At 43.0% G+C, this 22,417-nt stretch overlaps 1 protein-coding gene across 6 annotated transcripts in view; it reads left to right on the plus strand.

Moving 5' to 3' along the window:
- Positions 1–22,417, plus strand: part of LOC122749242 (schwannomin-interacting protein 1) — an 830,285-nt gene that overhangs the window by 750,790 nt on the left and 57,078 nt on the right. Inside the window, exon 1 of one of the 6 annotated variants that reach the window (XM_043995511.1) lies at positions 597–942. The exons of 4 other annotated variants lie outside the window; for them this stretch is intronic. In XM_043995511.1, the coding sequence (XP_043851446.1) occupies positions 913–942 (30 nt within the window). In that variant the 5' untranslated portion in view covers positions 597–912. Of the gene's footprint in view, positions 1–596; positions 943–17,685; positions 18,173–22,417 lie in introns of those variants that run through there. One more of the 6 variants, XM_043995510.1, reaches the window with a different exon arrangement.

Consider the following 22,417-nt stretch of genomic DNA (forward strand, 5'->3'; position numbering starts at 1 on the left):
AGAAGAATTTGCATATTGAAAATGAACAAACTACAGTTATTTTCATCCAATGGAATAATTACCACTGTAATTTGGGTAAGGAAAGCCCAGTAGCTGTTTACTGTTGTAAAAACAAAAGCCCATATGCAAGCAGGAATTTAATAAATTGCAAAATAGTATTTTATGAGTACAGACATATCATGGCTCTTGGCTTTGAAAGAGCTTGTAGCAGTTTTTAAAACACCACCACCCATAATACTTATCTCTGCGGGACCAAATCCAGAATGGATTTTTCCCCCCTCCATATGTTAAAACTTCAAAAAATATTTTTTGAGGCATCTTTTTATGAATGTCATTTTATGGACAACTGTTTTGTTCCAGTAGGATGCCACCAGAGGTCAAAGTGGTCAGCAACAACAGGGAGGTGCCTATGGATCTCTTTGATTTGGCCTTTTTTCTTCCTTTTAATGAGGGCTAGCACATTTCCACATTAGTTGGCTGCCTTCATAAAGCACCCGAAGGTCACAGCAGGCCGGGCCTGATCCTTTTCTTTGTGCCTATAATATAATTGGCTGATTGTGCCAGTGATGAGTGAGCCCCCTCCCCCAGCACAGCCCTGGCTCATGTTATTAAAGCCTCGTTGCTGGTTTCTCGGGGAGAGTGCCTCGCCTCGCCTCGGCTCAGCTCGGCTCTGCTCTGCCCTGCTCGGCTCTGCTCGGGCTCTGCTCTTGGGGAAGGCAGGCAGGCAGGCAGGCAAGTACCACTGCCGCAGTGCGAGCCACAGAAACAGCATCCATTTTAAGGAAGGCAGGAAGGAAGGAAGGCAAGGCTCTCTCCCTGTCCTCTCTCCTCTCCTCCAGTGGATGCTCAGCGCTCCCACTCACTCCGCGCCCATTCCTCCGCGTTGGTGTCTGCCCTCTATGATGCACTGAGATGGTACACCAGGAAAACTGCTCGTACCAGGTAAGAGGACAAGCATCCTCAGGGAGGAGAGAGAGGCCTGCCTGCCTTTCCCCAGAGCAGCAGGTTGCCCCCCTTTTGCCCGTTTTCCCAGGGATCTTGCAGCCCTCTGCTTTCTCCTTTCTAGCATAACAACCTCTGAATTGTAATTAGGTTTTTCTGGGAGTAATGTAGCAGAAAATACTGCTTCTTTGGCCTTTCAAGTGCTGGGGAAATCCATAGAGGTGATCAGTTTCCGCACATTCTATGTGCCTGGGGGAGGGGGGAGACTTTAAATGTAATTGAATTTTAGAGAAGGGGGTACAGAGGGGGAAATATTCTGTTCAGCATTATATAATGCCAAAATTTATGGCCTTGCCTTCTCGGGTTCAAGTGTGGGAATGGGTCCACTCCCCCACCCCCCACGTTTGGAGTCAAATCTTTGCTAATTACAGGGAGAGGGGCCAATAATTGAAACTAGGCGTTTACAAAATGATCTGTGTTTTGCATTCTACGGTCTTGTACTTGTCTCAAGTTGCATCTGTGTTTTTTTCTGGACTCCTTTTATTTTTTTTTTTAAACAAGGATGTTGCCTTGAAATGGGAATAGACGTAGCAGGAAAATCTCAGGCTTTAGAACCCAACGCAAACTACCCTGCTTTTTTTTTAGTCGATTCGCGGCTGGTGCCCATGTTAGTTTGATGTTTGGAGTTATGAAACGAGTTGGATTCAGTCTATTTTGTAGAGCTTGGCTCTCGGTTCAGAGCCATTCCTTCTGGATTTCCTGGATTCTTACGGTAGCCTGAACAGTGCAGTGATCACAAATAATGAGCTAAGCTGTATTTTTATTTTTATTTTTTAATTGTGGCATTAAGCAGCTGGCCACGCTGCCAATCGAGTGCTGGCAGTTGATTGGTGGGGGTATGATTTCATTTGACAGAGTGTTACCCAGACACGAAGTGTGTAATTCCATAACTTGGGCTGTGCCTTCTTCCATGGGACCTGTTACTTGAGCAGAGCAGGTGTTTCTCTCAGGAGATGGGGTTTCAGGTGCAGGAGGTATGTGGCAGGGGGTCCTCCCCTCATGGAGATGAAGAAAAATATTATTCTGTCTTCGGAGTGGTGCTTCTAGCATTTGGGATTCTGTGCATTCATTGACTAGGATGGAAGTGACAGGGGAGGAGGGATCCCCAAAGAGGGCAAGGCTGAAATACCTGGATTTACAATCCATATAATTATGCCTTGCCATAGAAAATGTTTTCTCCATTTTCATTGCATAGGGATCATGTAATGGAAAAGAGCACTCGACTTGAAATCAGGAAGGACCTGGGTTCAAATCCTGACACTTCCACTTAGTAATCCTGTGACTATGGACAAGTCCCTTAATGTCTCTGAAATCAGTTTCCTCCTCAGTGAAATAGGAGCCATCATGCAGCCCACCTCACAAGGCTATTAGGAAGCATTAGAGAAATGTTTTTGTTTTTTTAAATATTGATGTTGACTTAGCATCGTTGTTTCCAATTTGGAAGATAGGATCATAACTCAAGAGCTTGAACGGTTTTCAGAAGCCACCTATTTTACAGTTAAGGAAACCGAGGCCCAGGGAGCTTAAGTGAATTCCCACGGGGTTAAGCCTCAGCCATGGGATCGGACTCGCTGCTGTGCCACTTGCTCCTGAAGACAAGGTCTGTTTTGCCTTTCTATGCCCTCTACTGAGCACAGTACTTGGCACAAAGCAAGTTCTTAGTAAATAAATACTGGTTGAGTTGGTGTATTGATTTGTAACATCCTAATGGCAATAGCGGTTCCTCCAGACCCACCACTGGGAGTTGTGGGGTCAGTGGGAGCACATGCCCATTGTTCCTCTCTGGCATCTGGGCTGAGTGATGGGAAGTGATTAGACCATTAGGCTTTAGTCTTAAAGAACTCCAGCTTGTCCATTAACATGGTCCCTCTAATAATGCCGCTCAGCCCTTCCCAAGAAAAAGAATTGCAGAAGTGGGTCATTACTAAGAGGATGGGCACTGGATTCTGCATCTTAATGATATTCTTCAGTTAGAAGTGTCATGAAAGGGGAGTTTCTTTTAAGGCCCCCTCTGCTGTTTGGGTACATGGAGCGGGGAGGGGGCACGGTGGGGGGGAAGTCCATTCTCCTTGAAGGAGAATACAAATTCATCTAAAAAATCCAGGCCTTACAGTCAAACCAGAGGCCATGAATGACTGGGTTTGGGGAAGGAATGCTTTCCTAAGCCATCATTGACATGACGGGGAGAAGGCAAGGCCAGGTAAGGCTGCCTTAGTCAGCTGCGAGATCAGCAATTCAATGCCTTTCAGAAACTCTCCTGGTTTTATATTACTCCACTTTCTGCACTCTGCATTCCAGTGAAACTGGCCATTGCCCGGCCTCTGCTTTCTGACCCCTGACTCTGTTTCTCTGTAGAGGCAGTCCCTCCCTCCCAAACTTGGAAAACACTCCCTCTTCATCTCCATCTCAGAATCCTTAGCTTCTTTCAAGACTCACTTGTGTACGGACTCCTACTGGGATGCTAGGACACCTTCTCCATCCTCCCCCAAATTATAGTGCTCTGGCTAGCCTTCCTCAAATGATTAGGTGCATATTTATCTCTTTCCATACTGACTCTCACCCTGTAGACTGTAAGCTTCTTGGGGACTGTAACTGTCTTTGTTTTGTCTTCAAATCTACCATGTTTAACTCACCGGGTGCCCGACTGATGTATGTTGGGTTGGATGCTTTTGGTGCAGGCTTTCCTCCTTCCAGAAGTAGAAGACTGCCAAATCCCTTGGTTTAAAAATAAAAACACTTGCATTGGTATTAGTATCAATAATTCACATTTCTATCCAGCACATTTCTACTTCTTCTGTCTCTATCACTCCGTGAAGCTGGTATCATTCTTATTTGACAGATGAGGAAACTGAGGGCACACATCTTTTCTTCCTTCCTTCCTTCCTTCCTTCTTTCCATCTTTCTTTCTTTCCTTCTTTCTTTCTTTCTTTCTTTCTTTCTTTCTTTCTTTCTTTCTTTCTTTCTTCCTTCCTTCCTTCCTTCCTTCCTTCCTTCCTTCCTTCCTTCCTTCCTTCCTTCCTTCCTTCCTTCCTTCCTTCCTTCCTTCCTTCCTTCCTTCCTTCCTTCCTTTCTTTCTTGGATTTGAACTCAGGTCCTCTTGAATACAGGGTTGATGCTTTATCCACTGCACCACCTAGCTGCCCCCCATACATACGCGCACGCACACACACATACACACACACACACACACACACACACACACACACACACACACACATCTTTTAATAGGGAAGGCTCAGACTTAAGTTTTCTAACTTCAAGGCCAGCATGCTTTGACTAGAGGCAAGTTCATTTTCAGAGCTGTCTTCTACAGCATCCATTTGTGGCCCACACTCAAAGGATAGAAATAAAAGGAGAAATGCTCTCTTTAATGCAAAACTTTTATTTATCAAGTCCCTTCGGAAGGCAGCAGTTATTCATACTCACTATAAAAATATTTGATGTGTTATTTTCCAAAGTAACCAATGACTAACCATTGGATTAGTCTTGTTGCTTTGATGTTGTCAGGTCATATGAATAGGAGCTACATTCCTAGACCCTGAGAAATGGCAAATGGCCTTTTGTGGGTTTTGTTTTTTTATGCATCTGTTTTATGGGGATCAGATTAAGAGCAACTAGGGACCTCAGAGAACATCTAGTTCATCCTCCCTATTTTTTTACAGTTAAGGAAACTGAGGTTCCTAGAACAATTTATCCAAGGTCACACAGATAGCAAATCTATGGTAGGTCAAGTTTCAAACCTGGCTTCACCCGATTCCAAATTGAGGATTTTTTCCCATTGTACTCAATCTATTATATATGTATGTCTGATTATTTATTTGTCTGAACACATCTTTATGTCCTAAAATATTTAATTAGTAAAACTTAAGAGGCCCACAATAGAATCTTTCTTCCCCCCCCTCCTTCCCTTCTCTTTCCTAAAAGATTAAACATTGGTTATAAGATATAGCCCCCAAAATGAGCTTAGAGCAAATGTCACCTGCAAACCTCTTCTGTGATGAATGAATGAGCGAATAAATTAATGAAAATGGATTTATTAAATGCTTTTTATGTGTCCAGAAAGCATTTTCCAGTGCCGATGGTGTTCGAAATATTCAACAACAACAACAACAAAGATCAGGCACCACAAAAATGGAATTTCTGCTTCACTAAAGGAAAATATCTACATATTTAAAATTTTTAAATATTTTTAATTGATGAATATGAAATAACTCATAAAAAGAAGGGAAATTTTATAACTGATATGCTTAGCAGATGCCAGGCCTAGAAAACTTAATGTTAGTCCTAAATTATTGATTCAAAACAAAAAAAAATAAGAAAAATTTAAAAAATCTTTTTAAAAATAGTCAACACAAAAACATTAATGCTTTTTAGATCTAGGAAGAATTTTCAGTAGACTATGGACATTTAAAACATGCTTAAGAACTGGGAATACAAATAGTCTCTGTTCTCAAGGAATTCACACTAATGAGGAAGACAGTTCATCTGAAGGGTGGCTAGAAAGTCCCAGAAGTTCTACTGGTATGATGGAGGGGCAGATGGGAGGGCCCAGGGGTTCTCAGAGTGTACCTAGGTGTCCAGCAGGACAGGGAGTCTGAAGGGGACTGGCCTACTGCCCTTGGGAAGTGGGATGGTGATTTTGGCTTCCTCCTAGAAGAGGAGTGATGTGGGGACAATAGCCTCCAGCCAGGAAAGAAGAGGAAAGAATTCATTGTTGGGAAGCCTGGGGGTGGGATTTGGGCAGCCTGGGATATGGGAGGGGAAGACAGCTTCTGCTTGGCACCAGCTCTAGTTCATTACAGGAATGCTTAGAAAACCTGGGCCTAGGATGCAGAGGCCTTGCAACTTTTGACCAGACTCGGAGGCCATTAGATGAGCCTCCAGCATTTCTTTATAAACCTTAGTGACTGCAGAACAGTCAGAGAGGGGGTTTTAAGTCCTCCAATATCATATTGTTGTCTATTAAGGACTAAGATTTTGCTTTCTGCATTTTTACATCCCTCACAGGGCCTATCCAGTGCTTTTTTGTGGAACACAGAACTGTTGGTTGAGCAATTCACTCATTCAATAAATATTTCTTAGGTATTTAAGTATTTATAAGACACAGTGAAGAGGCAAAGTTGTATAAAACCTGGTCCTTGGAGCTTACTGTCTAGGAGTGAAGATGAGGTAAGGGGCTAAATGCCTCTAATATGATCGATAAATGCCATGAGAAGAAGAGAACAAACCAAATTATATCCTCAAGCTTGGGGATCTGAGTGGACTTCATGGAGGAGGTGGTGTTTGAGCTGGGCCTTGAACAGATGGGTCAAAGAGAAAGCTAGGGGAGTGTTCTAGATGAAGAGAATGGCTTACACCAATATATGCAGGCCTAGGCCCACTAGAGGATCCTTCAATGTAGAGTAGAACATTACTCTTCCCCGTTGTGGGGGGGAGTGGGAGGCCAAGTTGGAAGAGAGTCACAGAATAATAAGAGTCTAAACACAGTGCATGCAGGAGAAAAGATGGCAGCAGCTTGGGGAATAAAGAAGGGGGATGCCAGGGAGGCATTCATTGCCAGGGAGACCTTGGCCAGGTGTAGAGGCTAAGTGGTTGTAAAGATTTGATGGGGAAGAAATCCAGTGAATTCCCATCCAGGCTTACCTCCTGTCTATTCATGCTCATTCTGCCAGTGTCCATGGTGTCTCCTCGTGGGGAATCAGCTCCTTGAGGCCAGGGACTGTTTCACTCCAGCACTAACCATAGTTCCTGGCATGCATCAGGTGATTAATAAATGCTTGTTGGTTAACTGATTGAAGTTCAAGACTGAGGTTGGGTATCTTAACTACCAAAACTCAGTGCCTTCTCCATGCTGAACTTACTGTGATCAGGAGGTTGTGCTAGACACTGGGAAAAATGGTAACTTTGGATGAGGTGCCATCTCCTTCCTCCCTCACCTAAAGTTTATGGCATCTAGTGTGGATGGATGGGTGGATGGAAAAAGAGAAGGCAGGGAAAGAAAGGAGAGAGACAGGAGCAGCTAGGGGGCACAGTGGATAGAGCACCGGCCCTGGATTCAGGAAGACCTGAGTCCAAATCCTGCCTCAGACACTTAACACTTACTAGCTGTGTGACCCTGGGCAAGTCACTTAACCCCAATTGTCTCACCCCCCCCCCCAAAAAAAAAGAAAAAGAAAGGAGAGAGAGAAATTATCACATTCTTACTATGTTTCAGGCATGATGCTAAGTGCTGTGTATACAAATTTAAGCAAACAAGACAATCCATCCCCTCAAGGAGCTTATATTCCAAAGGGGGTAAGACAACAAATGGAGCTGGAAAGGGAGGGAGGAAGACAGAGGGGGCAAGGTGGAGAAGTCTTCCTGGGAGTGAATTGAGCATATACTATTATAATAATAACAACAACAACAACACACTATTGCATGATTAGTGTATTAGAGAGTTCAAAACAAAGCACAATGTGAGGGCATAAAATTATAAACTTAGGGCTGAAGGGCCTGGGGGTAAGTGATTCCTGAGCCAGGGCATCAGAGAAGGCTTCCCAGAGAAGGAGGCATTTTAAATGAGCTTTGGGGGATGATTAGGGATTCAACAAGAGCAAGTCAGAGGACCTGACTTCAGATTCTGCCTCAGATGCTTACTAGGGGTATCCATGAGACCTTGGACAAGTCACTGCATTTCCTTGGGCCTCAGGTTCCTCACTTATAAAATAGGGAAAGGGGTTGAATTAGCCCCTCTTATAGCCCCAGCTCTATGATTCTAAGGTGAAGAGTTGGAAGAAAAGAGATCCTGGGTGTGGGAGGGGGGAAGGAAGAGGAGTGTTTGAGGAAGGGAGAAATAGAACTTATAGCTGGAAAGGTGAGGCAAGACCAGATCGTGGAGGGCCTGGAAAGCCAGGGTAGAGGAGAAATTTGGACTGCTTTGGGGCAATAGGCAGCCACTGATGGGGTCTTGTTTTGGTGTGTTGGTTTTTTTTTTTTTTGTCAAAAGAACGGCAGCGGGGCAGCTAGGTGGTGCAGTGGATAAGCACTGGCCCTGGAGTCAGGAGGACCTGAGTTCAAATCCTGCCTCAGACACTTAACACTTACTAGCTGTGTGACCCTGGGCAAGTCACTTAACCCCAATTGCATCACCAAAATAAATAAATAAATACAATTTTTAAAAAAGGAATGGCAGGACAGGAAAATGTCTAGAAAACTACAAAGGTTATTTTGGGGGTAGCAGCAGCAGGAAATTAAAAAGGGAAGAGGATGGTCAGAAGACCTGTAAAGAGGTTGCTTTGGCAGCAAGGTGGGAGGCTCAGTGGATGGAGCGCAGCAGCTTTTGTGTTGCTGGGTAAGTCATTCGATCTCTTTCAGCCTCAATTTCCTCATCCACAAATCACAGACTTCACCGGGTCTGTGGATCAAGTGTGAGAACACAGGAACCTCCATTTAAAAAATCAGTGTTATTAGGATCACAAAAACCCAGAGAGATCATTAGAACCTGTACTCAGGTGTTAGCCCTGAGAATAGAGAAGGGGGAGGTCCTCTCTTGGCTTCTAGCCTATTTCTACACCTCGTATTGTTGAGGAGGGAACAGAGAATAATTCCAAAGCAATCTGGGTGATTCAGAGTATTCCAGAGCCCCTGAATCCCTGGGTTTGGGAGCTGGCGCAAAGTGGCTCACTCCTTATTTCCCCACCCCCACCCCTTAGGAATATATTAGAGATGAGGAGGTTATTGAGGGCCATGTCATTTACGGTTGGAGCTGTGTTAAGAGATGGAGCTATCGACCTCCTTTCTCCACTCTTGGAATGGAGCCAATCTCTTCAGGGAAGAGCATTGTCCTCAGAATCCATCTTGGCACCTTTTAAGAGGCTGTCCCTTCCAAATAATTCCCTACACCTTAGAAAAATAACATCAACCTGGAAGTTAGGGGGAAGGGTATAATTTACATTTTAAAATTTTTTTTTATTTTCCCAAAGTTGGATGTAGGTACACGTGTTTGGAAATTATTCTCTAACACCATCCCTTCCCCCAAGCCCCCAGCCACTATTGCTTTTGTTTATTGTTGTTTTAAAGTCCCACATTATTCTGGCACAGAATTGGCTCTTGGCTAATGGCAGAGTGGGTGTTGGGAAGGGGCTACGGCCCTGTCTCTCCTCTCTTCAGGAGGCCTGCTGGGCTCTGCTGTGAAGGGGCTGCCAAGGAGTCATCCTCGGAGTCTGGAATTCCAAACCCCACCCAGAGAGATGCTCCCCAAACAGCCCCCAGCACTTTCACATTCTGAGCTGCTCCGGTCTGTGGCCCCATCCCAGCGCACTGGGCAGGACAGTAAGGCTTTGTAGCAAAACTGGGGCATTGGAAATCAGCTGGTTTGCCAATGAATTGCCTGGAAAAAGCTTGTAGCCGTCCACTGAGGAGGGCTTTTGGCCCACATACAAACTGGGCATTGTGACATGGTGGAAAGAACACAGAATGTAAGGGTGAAGGATCCAGGTTCAAATCCTGACTGTACTGCGTCCTATCCCTGGGGTTTTGGGCCTCAAGTTCCTGATCGATAAAATGAGGGGGTGGGGTCAGACCACCTGACTAATATTCTTGCCCAGTTATTCATCCCACTGAGTACTGGCCTCCTCAGCCATTGTGGTTTTTTTCTTTTCCCTAACGATTCCTCTGGCTATTATAAAAAGTTTTACTTGATTCGCTTAATTTCCCAAGAGCGTCAGAATGTTACAAGAGTATCCAAGGAAGTTCTCTGCCCAGATCTGACACCATACCCCCAAAGGATTGTTCTTTTCCATTCTGGGGACCACAGTTTGGGGAGGAGAGTGAGATGCTGAGAGTTTCCAGGTGAGGCCAAATAATCTGGCCCTGAGTCCAAGTCATGTGGGGATTGCTCAAAGGAAGCAGAAAAGGGGAGACTTGGGGGAGACACAACAACTGAAGCAGGAGCAAGGGTGAAAGGTGCCCCAGGAGACAATGCACTCCCCTCACCAGAGTCTTTTGGGTAGGGCCCAGATGACCATTGGCTGGTTTGTGGTAGCATGAATCCTTTGGGAGTCAGGGATTGGCACGAATATCTTTGAGGGTCCCTTCCAACTTTACAATTCCATCAATAACCAACTCCCCTCTGAAATACCAAACCCCCAGGGAGAAGGGGGAGGCATTTACCATTTTCTAAACTGATGATTGAAATGTTGTGCTCAGACTTAGTAAATGAATTAGAGGTCTGTAAACTAGGTCACAGATGGGGAAAACTGGGTCGAGTGTGATGACACCAGTTTAATTTAGAGCAGGACACCCTAGGTCTTTTTGGCTGCTTACTGCAAAGAATCCCCAGCCTGCAATGGTTAAAAATAGAAAGGGGGAGGGGAAGGAGAGAAGATTTGAGATGCCAAGCTCCTTCTTCAGACCCATCTTCTGTGTATCTGCATTATCCCACCTTTCACATACGGCATCACATTCCAGTTATTGCAAATCCTGACCGTTTCATTTCCACTGTCATTGATGGTGACAAAACTAGCTGAATGGAATATTCTAGGCTTCCCTCACATTGTTTACCTGCTAAAGGCCAGTGGCTCCCTGTGAACTTTAGGATAAAATACATTAAATACACCTGGTATTTAAAGCCCTTCACATCCTGACTATAACCTCCCATCCCAGACTTATAGCCCATTTCTCCCCTACTCCCTCCAGACACTGGTTGGTCCAAAATGATATTTTTGTTATCCCCCAACAAAAGATACCACATCCCATGTCCATGGCTTTGCCTTGAATACTGCCCCCCCGCCCCTGACCATGTCCACCACTCACTCTTTTGCCTCTTAGAATTCATGTTTTTGTGGATAAAGCACCAGCCCTGGATTCAGGAGAACCTGAGTTCAAATCTGGCCTCAGACATTTGTCACTTATTAGCTGTGTGACCTTCGTCGAGTCACTTAACCCTCATTGCCCTGAAGAAGAAGAAAAAAAAGAACTCATCGTTTTTATTAAAGCATAGTGCTTTCTGCCTAAGACTTTTCCTGATCTGCCCAAATGCCAGGACTTCGACCCCAAATTCCCTTGTTATTTATTATGTATCTGTTTTGTATAGAAAGAGGCAGTGACTAAACCAAAAAGATTTGAGTTCTAGTCCTACCCCTGACACATAGTGACCATGTGAAATCACTTGGAGAAATCCCTTACCTCTCAATGTTTTGTGCAACTGTCTGACCCTAGAAGTTCAGAGCAGGCACCAGCTTTCATTGGTAGAGGGCGTTTCCCCTCCTGGGAGTTCTGGATACAAATAAATCACCGGTCCTTTCTGTATTCCTGGTATATACTTATTCAGCCCTTGGTCCGTTGTCTTCCACCATAGGACAGAAGCTCCATAGACCCTTTCATTCTTGTCTTGGTATCTCTGGAACCTGACACATGGAAGGCACTTAGGAAATAAGTTATTTGGTAGACTGATCACCACAACTTTCAGTTACTTCATTACATTAGAACCAAACCCAGGGAGAACTTCTGTTTGGCCTCTTGCCCATTTTATAGATTGCTTTGTTTCCATGGAACTGACTGCCTCTCATAACACCATTTCACCCAACATCACATTTTCACAGACCAGTTAATGGTATTATTTGAGCCCTGCTTGTGTGACATTTCATGTTATTGGCCCATATGGTACATGTGATAACACAGTCTTTTAATACAAGTTCTAATAAAACAGTCTGCATTTTATTCTGTAGAGATAACATTTGTGTTTCAAGCTGGATTAAAAAAGAAAAGCAAAATGTTTCCAGTTTACACAGTTTGTAAGGTCAGAAACTACCTATTTGTCATTCTTCCTTTGTTGTTTGGAATTGTGAAAGTGTGTAGCTTGCTTTTGGGAAAAGATACACTTGTAGGATCTTGTATAGACCACAGGTTCAGCCACGTGTCACTTTGGGCCAGACATTTAAATATCTTGAGGCTTCAGGTGCCCCTCTGTACATGGAAAGGTTGGACTAAATAACCCCGAGATCCCTCCCACTTCCAAGTGTATAATCATGTGACAGGACACCAAAAAATGTATTCATGTGGTGTACCTCAAAGAGGGGCTTCAAAAAAAGTACATGTATATTCTAGCACCAAGTAACACATCAGGAACTAGATGGATGCTGAAATCAATGAAACGGACTTTCTGCTGGACTTGGCTCCATAGCCAGATGTGAGATAGGGATCCAGCTGGTACTCATCCCTTGATCATACTGAGATCATACTTGGGCTTTATCCGGACCCAGACCCCAGGGATTAAAAAACAACATCCATGCTAACAGAAGCTGAACTTTAAAGAATCTGTCTCCTTCTGGAAGAGGATGGTGATGGGGGAAGGGAAGGAAATGCGACAGCTGGATCAGAATAAATCCCTGCACAGATGCTTTAGGGGGCAAGAGAGGTTTCACAATCTCTGTAAAACAATCCCCCTTTTTCTCAGCCACAGGGTAAGAGATCACAGCTTCACACACAAAAACTCAACATCACAAGAGATGAGCCTGGCTGATTTGTTGGCTTTCTTTCTTTCTTTCTTTCTTTCTTTCTTTCTTTCTTTCTTTCTTTCTTTCTTTCTTTCTTTCTTTCTTTCTTTCTTTCTTTCTTTCTTTCTTTCTTTCTTTCTTTCTTTCTTTCTTTCTTTCTTTCTTTCTTTCTTTCTTTCTTCCTTCCTTCCTTCCTTCCTTCCTTCCTTCCTTCCTTCCTTCCTTAATCATCTATTTATCTCTATTATCACATTTATAATTTACCTATGTCATCTATCTATATCACCATATCTATCATTTATCTATTTACTTGCACATTTGCTTGTTTATTTGTGTTTCTCCTCTCTGGCCAAGGAGAAAACTGAAAATGCACAGAGGGAAGGAAGGAATAGAAGCTACGACTAAGATCTTTTAAAGGAAATGGCAACTTTTGACAAAATGTGTAACTTTAGGAGATGAACATCAATGGAAGCTTTAGAACATATGTCACCCATTGAGGTGGAAGGTGTGGTAACTTGACTGGGGGACATAATTCCTAAGGGATTATTCTGGAGACCACTTTCCCCCCATGGCTTATATTAAAGCACTCTCCATTCCCATCTCTCTGGTCAGCTGAGCTGTTCTCCACATAGAACATGACATCTCTACCTTCATGTCTTTGCACACATGGACCTCCCTGTCAAGAATGCTCTCTCTCTCCTCACCTCTGCCTCTCAGAGATCCTAGCTTTCCTCACATCAATCAGACCATCAATAAGCATCAATTAAGCACTGATTGTGTGCCAGCCTGTGTGCTTGGCCATACAAAGGCAGCTCCATTGGGGAAACAAGCAGAGCTCATGACCCACCTCCTCCCTCAGTTCTTTCTTGATTCCTCCCAGGGGTTAATGGTCTCTCCCTCTTGAAATGTCTTTGCATCCCTTTGTTTATTTGCACTTATTGACTTATCCATATATGAATCAGATTCTCCCAGTAGAATGTAACCTCCTTGAGGGCAGAGACTATTTCATGTTTCTCTTCTTTTGGGGAGGTTCTGCGATAGGGGCTTAATTAATGAGTTTGTGTGTGCTGAGTCTCAGCAGATTTGGCAGCACTGTTTGTAGCGCTGCTTCTCAGATGGTATCTGGAGCCTATCTGCAGATGGTGTCATGTGGCCCATTTGCCTAAGCCACCATACCAGAGCCACCCCTTAAGACTATGGTCTTCCATATTTTTACTTAACTGAGATGTTGCAGTGGAAGATAAATGATCTCCAACTTTTCTGGACTTCTATGTCTGGAACGTGTGTCATTTTGAGCCAACCAAGGGTTTTAAACTGGAAATGACTGATCTGTTATTCATCAGGCTGCGCTCAAATGGGTGTTTTAAAATGTGGTTTATTGGAAAACAGAGCTGCAGATCTGATGTCAGCTTATACAACAAATGGAATTGGGGTATTAACAGTGGAGGGGAGAAGACTGGGCCAACAGAATGGAAAGGCAGAAATGCAGTTTATGGAGTCATAGTGCTGTAGTCAAAGGGGATCTTAGAGGTCATCTATTCAACACTGTGAATTTAAAATGGGGAAACTGAGGCACGGGTTACTCAAAATACATAAACATTGCTCTGACAGTGTTTTGGGTGATTTAATTTGAGCCTCACTGGCTTAACTAGGAACAATAAGTGGACTTACAAAGGGGTGATTTAAGCTCAGTACTCAGAAAAACTTAATAATATTCAAGTTCCTTGAGGGAAGAGGTTGTTAGGGTTTAGTGTTTGTAACCCAGAGTCTGGATCATGGGTGGTATGAGAAGCATTCAAGAAGTTGGTATTAATTTACGTTATATTGTTATTCAGTCATACCCAACTCTTCTTGACCCAATCTGGGGTTTTCATGGGAGAGATACTAGAGTGGTTTGCTGTTTCCTTCTTCAGATCATTTTACAGATAAGGAAACTGAGGCAAACAGAGCTAAGTGATTTGCCACGGGTCACACAGCTAGGAAGTATCTGAGGTCAGATTTGAACTCTAATCCTCCTGACTCCAGGGCTAGCACTCTATCTATCCACTTTATCATGGAGCTGTTCAAATATCAACAGTACTGCCTTGGGAAGATGTGAATTTCCAACCCTAAAAGTCTTCAAAGGGAGGCCAAATGGTAAATTGAGGGAAAAATCCATCCATTGAGTCACCTTAGCTGCCTCAATTATTATTATTGCTACCATTTGTATAGTACTTTCAAATTTGCCAGATGATTTACACGTTCACTCATTTGATCCTCACAACAACCCTGTTGAGAGCGGTTGTATTATTCCCATTTTATAAATGAGGAAACTAAGGCAAACAGAGGTTAAGTGACTTGCCCATGTTAACGTAGCTAATTAATGTTTCAGGCTGGATTTGAACTCAGGTCTTCCAAACTCCCAGCTCTTTATCCTCTGTACCACCTAGTTCTGATTTTGGCTTACAAGTTTAAGAATACCCTAGGCTGTTTGGCTCTTCTAAAATTTAAGCACATTTGAGAAGCATTGATTCAAGGAAGGATGACATTTTAAGATTTCATTGTAATTTGATTTTAAAAACAACCTACCTCCTACCAAGGTAGGATTGGGGAAACTGTCTTTAATGTATACAAAGATCACATATGGCCTTTGTCTTCATATGGCTCAGAAATGATCAGAACAGCTCAGTTTCCCATAGCGACAGTCAACAAAGAGAGCATCCTGCTTCCCCACTTGGTGTTACTTTTTCTATGAAAACAGAATTCTTCATTAAAACAAACAAACAAACAAACAACAACCTCTGAGAATAAGCACTAACTTGGGCCAGGGAAATAGAAAGAAAATCTGATTCAAACAAGTCACTTTTCCTGCTTAAGATCAACCCTGGTAAAGAAATCATCAGCTAAAGAAAGTATGTGTTGATGTACATGCGAACACTTAATAACAGTCACTTACTCAGCCAGGCACTAAGGATAGAAGGCCTAAAAAAAAAAAAAGAAAGAAAGAAAACTGTGCCTGCCGTCAAAGAACTTACATTCTATTGGGGGGAAACAGTATGGATATAGATAGGAAAATACCAAGTAAGAGATTGAGAGAAGGGGAGAGAAAAGGTGAGGGGAGGAGAGAACGAGGAGGTCAACTAATGCCCTCTGAGGTCCCTTCTGGCTCTGGGCCCACACTGTGACCTATCTCTGTTCCCTTTTCCTCCAAAGACTGGCTGAGGCTCTCTGGGGACTGAGCTTTCATCTGGTCTGGATTCAGAGATTCAGAGTGAGTTTCCCTCCGTATTGAACCGAGATGTCTGCTCCAGTGAGATAGCATATGCAAAGTGCATTAGAAATCTTAAAAGGTTATATATGCCCACTAGCTTAATCCTATAAGATGTTTAGGACTGTTGTTTTCTTAATATTTGAGGAGGGGGAAGGAAAGGGAGTCAAAGTGGAGCAGTATGATTTTTTCCCCATTTTTTCTTCTTCTTGTTACTTGGAATATGTTCAACAGTTCAACAGTGGCCTCGAAGGAGAATTTGAACGAGAATGTCTCCAGTAAATCTCTCTCTCTTTTTTTTCTTTACTTTTCTTTTTTGTTGTTGTTGTTGAGAGACCTCCCTCTGTTTCCAGTGGTTGGTTAATGTGCAGAGTTACCCAAATTAAAAAGAAAAAAGCAGAGAGTGGTCATTAGCAAGGTGCAGCAATTAGATTCCATTGCCTTGCTCCAGGCCTATTGCAGAGGCCTGAAATCTTTCTCAGGCTTCCTTAATGTTCGTGCTTTTCCTCTGTTGATTATCAAACAACAAATTCCATAGATGTGTGTGTGTGTGTGTACACATACACACACACACACACACACACACACACACACACACACATATATATATATATATATATATATATATATACACTGTATCTATCTATAGAGCTATCTCTGTATCTATAGATAGATACAGTATCTATAGAGGATAGATACAGGATTTAGATAGAGAGAGATACAGTGTATAGTTTGTTCATGCATAGACATTTGCATGTTGTCTTCCCTATTAGAAGGTGAGCCCCTTGAGGGCAGGCCCAGCATTTATGCTTTTCTTTGTATTCCCCAGCAGTTAGCACAATGCCTGGCAAGTGAAAGGAGCTTATTAATGCTGGTTGAGAAAGAACCGTAACCTCTCCAGCTCCAAGACACTGTCCAACCTACCCATCACTGCCTTCGACAATCCCCATTCCATTTCCCTCGTTGTTTAGATCAATCAAGCATTTATTAAACACTACTATGTGCCAAGCACTTCGCTAGGCAGTGGGGATTTAAAGCCAAAAATAAAGCCACCCCTGACCTCAAGGAGTTTACATTTTATCAGGGAAAAATCATGGACAACTACAAGTATATTGACCAATCAATCAAAAAAACATTTATTAAATATAGGCAAAGTAAAGACGTGCCGTGTAAAAAAATAAATACAAGGTAATTTGGATGACATAAATCCTTAAAGGCAGCTGGCATTTGTGACAGGCCAAGCCAGTGAAATCAGATCAGGGATACAGAGCTGGCAGGAACCTCAGAGGCCTCCTCCCCCGCCCCCCAATATTATCCAGCCTGGCCAGCCTAAAACACAGGAAAGAATTTTTCAAGAATGTTAGGAGCTATTTGAGGGGAGTGTGTGTGTGTGTGTGTGTGTGTGTGTGTGTCCTTTGCTTCTTGCACCAAAACATCCTCCAGCTGTGGAATTCTTTCCTCTGGATCTAGTCAGTAAACAGAGTGGGAAGCCATGGGAAAAGGTTCAAGTGAGCAACAGCAAGATGAGACCTCTATTGTGACAAGGCAGGGCCAGCCTGAATGTGAAAGAAAAGCTGACGGCTCCTCTCCCTCTCTTCCCCAAGCCCCTTGCCCTCCTGCCCCAGCCCCTGACTCTATTAGTGAAACAAGGGCCTGGCTCTGGGAGCAAAGGGCTTCCCTCTGCTAGAAATCAATGTTTAAATTGTTCCGGCCTGCTACAGGGAGAGGGGTGTTGACATCTGTCTGATTTGGAAACATGCTGCTTGAGATAGACAGAGCTGTAGCCCCTCTCTCCCAGCCCCAAAGACTTCAGTCATGCCAATTCGGTTTTGTCATAAGATACCCGGCCGGCTCACCCCACACGGGGGAAGTCGGGGAGGCAAGTTTCTGGCTATTTTTATCCTGCTCTGCCATCAGTTCAGAGCACGGTTGCTCTCTTGCTCCAACCCACAGTTAGTGTTGAACTGAGGAGTCAGCTGGCCCTAGCCTGGAAGCTCTCATTTCCTATATCAGGGGCAGGGAAGGTGCTTCGGAGAGGCTGACTTCTTCGGAGGGAGGTGATAGCCGATGGTGGCAAGAACAGACACTCAACAGGCCCAGGTGTCAGGAAGGAGTCGGCTTGGAACTGTGTCCGGTGACCAGCAGCTGTCCCCATGCCAGCATGAGGAACATAGGCAGGGAAGTCAGTGTGGGCTGGCGTCCCTGGTAGACCCAACCACAAGGACACCAGCCACAGTTTAGTCTTCTCCTGGTTCTTGATGTTCAAAGGATGAAAAGTCGGAAAGATGCTTGGACTCTGGGCACGGCAATAAGCCTCTCGGGATACTGGGGGTTTTCTCTCTCCTGGGAGGTTTTTAAGAGTTAAAGAATGAATTTGGACAGTGATGGAATGGCTGACATCATCGGCAAAGTGTCCACGATGGACATGGAGGGGAATTATAAAAAGGTAAGAGACGGGAAAAGAGCCCATTGAACTCTTTGTCATGGCATGATTTTTTCCCTAGCTGAGAGAGAGCTAAAATTTATGGAGGCCCAAGTGCACCCTTGGTAAGTAGCTTGACCTGTGACATCCAGCAAGGCCAAATGAAGTTCATGAGTGAATTACATGCCTGATCTCAGGTGGGCATGGGGGTGAGGGAAAACCCTTCTTTTTTCTTCGGCTTCTAGACTTTTTTTCATTACATTTTACAGAAAAAAAAGTAGGCAATATGTGTTGGGTACCATCTCCATGGTTCATCAGTGGAAGTCTGGAAAATGTTGCCTGAGCACTTATCAGCAAAGTTTTCTCATAAGATGTTATGACAAATTTCACCTGCAGTAAATTCATCCTGGAAAGTTTTGTTTCCTCTTCTGTATTTGAGATAGGTGATATTTATTGTCCAGAATATGACAGTCACTATTGTGGAAAGGTGATTGTGGTGGGGGGGGGCAGCTTTTGGGGAGGGGGAGCATAATTGATAAGTTAAGTCTTTCTAATGTTAGCTAGTATATTTTGGGAACTTTAAATATGGTAATTGTCGGGTAATAACAGACCCAAGTAAAAATAGCTTTAGTTATATGGCTGAGGTCATGACATTTAACTTCGAGTATAGGCTTGTCTGTCCACAGACACTTGCCACGTCCCTTTTCCCCCTTCTAATTTTTCAGAAGTCAACTAGAGTTCACAGGGTGGGGTGAGGGATGTGGTTGGATTGGAGTCCTGCCCCAGTAGGTCTAGAAATTACTTTTCATGGAATAAATTACCCACTTGAATTTGAACATTGATTTTATGGGTTCCCCCTTCACAAATGCAGATAATCTGCTAGCCTATGACCTAAAATCATAGATTTGCCTGCACCACTAAGAGATTAAGTGATTTACCTATAGTCACATGGCTTATATGTGTCAGAAACAGGATTTGAACCCATGTCGATCTGACTTTATTCATTACCCCTCTGTCAATCGAACATATCACAAAGATTTGTAAAGAGACCAAATGTTCTTATTTTGTGGGTTGAACTTCTTTTGAAGATTGAAATGCTGAAAATAGAGAAGTGTTTGTCTTCTGCTTTTGTCTGCCCTCACCTCATGGTCCTTAAACCTGACTTTGTAGAATGTAATTTTTTCTATATTGCAAAACTATTTGTGGGCAAATGGGGGTTTTAAGGTCTATTTTATGTATTTTGAGTAACCTTTACTCGAAAATATTAAAAATGTTTGGGACAGAGTAAGGCCCAACAGAAAAAAACATTTCAGTTTTCCTTTTCACTTCTTTCCTGGGCTCCAAATAGGGAGTGAATGTAGAAAGAAGTACAGATTTTTCAGAGCAGAAAGGAGCCTTTGGGAATCTTGCATTATACAGAACAGCAACGTGAGACCAAGAGAGGGTGACAGGTTCCCAAGTCACAAAACCTGAACACCTCTTGGCTGCTACCTTCCTGTGGGGAAGAAGTCTGGGAGAGCAGACAATCAGTAGAATCCATATCCTGTGGACCCCTTCAAAAAACACCCCTGGGATTAATTTCCATGATACTTACAATGCTGACAGGTGATATTTTTGTTCTTGAACTTCATTCCTTCATTGGCCCTGAACACACAAAGTAGACATCGAGATGGGCTTGTGAAAATGTAAGCGGTTCTTATCAATGCCGAGGAGATCAAGTATTGATTTGTGTTGACTTTCTGAGACTTAGAAAAGTCAGTTCCAGGTTTCTGGAACAAGTGAACAGTATGCCAGTAATCTGAAACATCGAAAAGAAAAGCAGGAAACCAAGTCTGAAATAGCCTTACCCCCCCCAAAAAAAAAAAAAAAGGCAAACAAAACAGAGTTGCATTGTTGAACCATTATCTCATTCTAACTAAGGAATGTTCAGGCTGATTTCAAAGGAAATGGAGGCTGATGGTTAATACAAAGGACCAATAGATGAGGCTCCCAGGACATGTCCCTGGCCAGAGATTTCCAGAATACATTTATATCCCTTGCTCTGTTCTTAATAATGAGAAATGTCATGTATGTGGTATCCATATAACTGGTATGTTTTTCTCCCTTAACTACAAGTATGCCCACCTTTTCAGGCAAAGGGAGTTCAGATTCCTGGTTTGAATCGCTATTCCAATAGCACCCTAGCTGGGTGCTGGTCCCATTCTAAAAGGTGCCACTAGGCTGGAGGCCTCTGATGAGTTGCCAGGGAAATACACATGACAAAAACAGAATTTATCAGATGAGAAAGAGGATCTAATAAAACATGGAGAATTTACTATTGTCATTTTCTAACAGCTTCTCCCCTGATATCTTGCTATCTTCTTGCCTACGGCAAAAATGAGATACTCCTCAGATGTGTGAATGAGCACATCTGTTGGTTGTGCATAGAGTTGTACAGACCAGTTGTATTGATGGACAAGGCATTGACGGATGTCTTTAGTTGATTTTTACCAGGAGCATTTGGAAAGCAAACAAAGCAGTCCTCTAGTCAAGGTCACTTCCCTGTAATTAAAATTAGATTCTCTGGTGGCAGAGGAAGGAAAAGGTGATGTAACTGCTCCCTTTCCTGAAGGAAAGGCCTAATGGCCGACAAGATGGAACAGCACTGTTGTCTGGTAATAATGGGGATATGGTAATAAAAAAATGTGGCTTCTAAAAACTCATTTCCAGCCAGATGGGATGCTGAAGGAGACAGCTGGCTTTCCAGAGTCTTCCATCTACAATATCCAGACCATCTTTCTCCTTTCTTTACTACTTAACATCTCTTAATTTGTTTTTAGCAACTCCCCATGAAATAGATGGGTTTCAGGCCATAGCCAGCAGACACTAGAAAGCCAATCTCATGGGCTTATCAAATCAAATATCACTGTACGTACCCAGTAGACTTGCAAAATTGAGCGGATATGCAGCCGTTGTTGGACAGTAAATCAAATTATACTGAGTGAGGAAGATGGAAGAAAATGATGGAAATTATGTACAAAGTAGCCTCTGATTTTTTTCAGCAAAGAAAGTAGGTATAAGTTAGAAAACAAAACCCCCAAAAGGTCATTCTGAGTTACATTAAAGGGATGTTGATGGGCTCTGTTGATCAGGCAAAAAAGGTTCACCTGCACTATTTTTAAAAAATATATATACATAAATGTGTGTATAAATATCTAAATAAAAAATTACAGTTGGCCTGGGTAAAGCTAGAAAGAACAATATTTAAGATATACTCACTCACAGCTGTGCTTTTGTTCTTTTGAAGATGAATAGAAATGAGTGTTTTTTAGAAGCCACAATAAATAGTAGCCATCATAGCTAAGGATTCCTCTTACCATAAAATTAGAAGGGAGAAAGAAGTAGGAGTCTCCTCTCTTAGCTCTCACAGGTTCCCATCCTTATAGTGCTGAAGGGACTTTGAGTTACTTGAAACATTGTCATTGTTTGTTCTTGGTTCTGGAAGAGGACCATGACACTGGGGAGGTGATGTCATGACTTGCCCTGAATTGGATTTAAGTGAGGGAGGGCTGTGGAAGGTCACCAACCTCACTCTCTCCACCAGAGTCATCTGGCAGCTGGGTGGTAAAGTAGATTGCATGTATGACTTGGAGTCAGAAAGACCTGCATTCAAATCCTACCTCAGACACTTGCTAGCTACGGGACTATGAACAAATCGCTTGATCATTATCTGCCTCGGTTTCCTTGTCTGTAAAATGGAGATAATAATAACACCTACTCATAGGGATATTTAAAAGCACCGAATTATAAGTGCCTGGCAAACATTAAAGTGTTATAGAAATGAGAGCTATCACCACCACCACCACCATCATCATCTTTCACATGGACTTTGCTATTATCTCTGAGCTGGTCTCATTGTTTTTGTGCTCTCCCCACCCCCTCTATTTTCACCACCACTCAATCTTTTTGTTAAAAGGGGGGGGTGTTCTTTTACATTACAAACATGTACGGATTGCTCCTCCTTTATGAGAAGTCTCTTGAAACAAAGAAAGACAGTTCAATAAAATTAATACTACGGTGACATCATCTGAAATTGTATACAATTGTATACAACATTTCACAGTAAGAACCTACACACACACACACACACACACACACACACACACACACACATTCCCCATTGGGGGAATAAAAGAAAGAAAAACAAATTTCTCATAACAAATATCCATCATCAAATAAAACAAATTGTACCAATGGCTATATACAAAATGTGTTTGTGTGTGTGTATAT

The sequence above is a fragment of the Dromiciops gliroides genome, chromosome 3 (genome assembly GCF_019393635.1).
Source record: "Dromiciops gliroides isolate mDroGli1 chromosome 3, mDroGli1.pri, whole genome shotgun sequence".
NCBI lineage: Eukaryota > Metazoa > Chordata > Mammalia > Microbiotheria > Microbiotheriidae > Dromiciops > Dromiciops gliroides.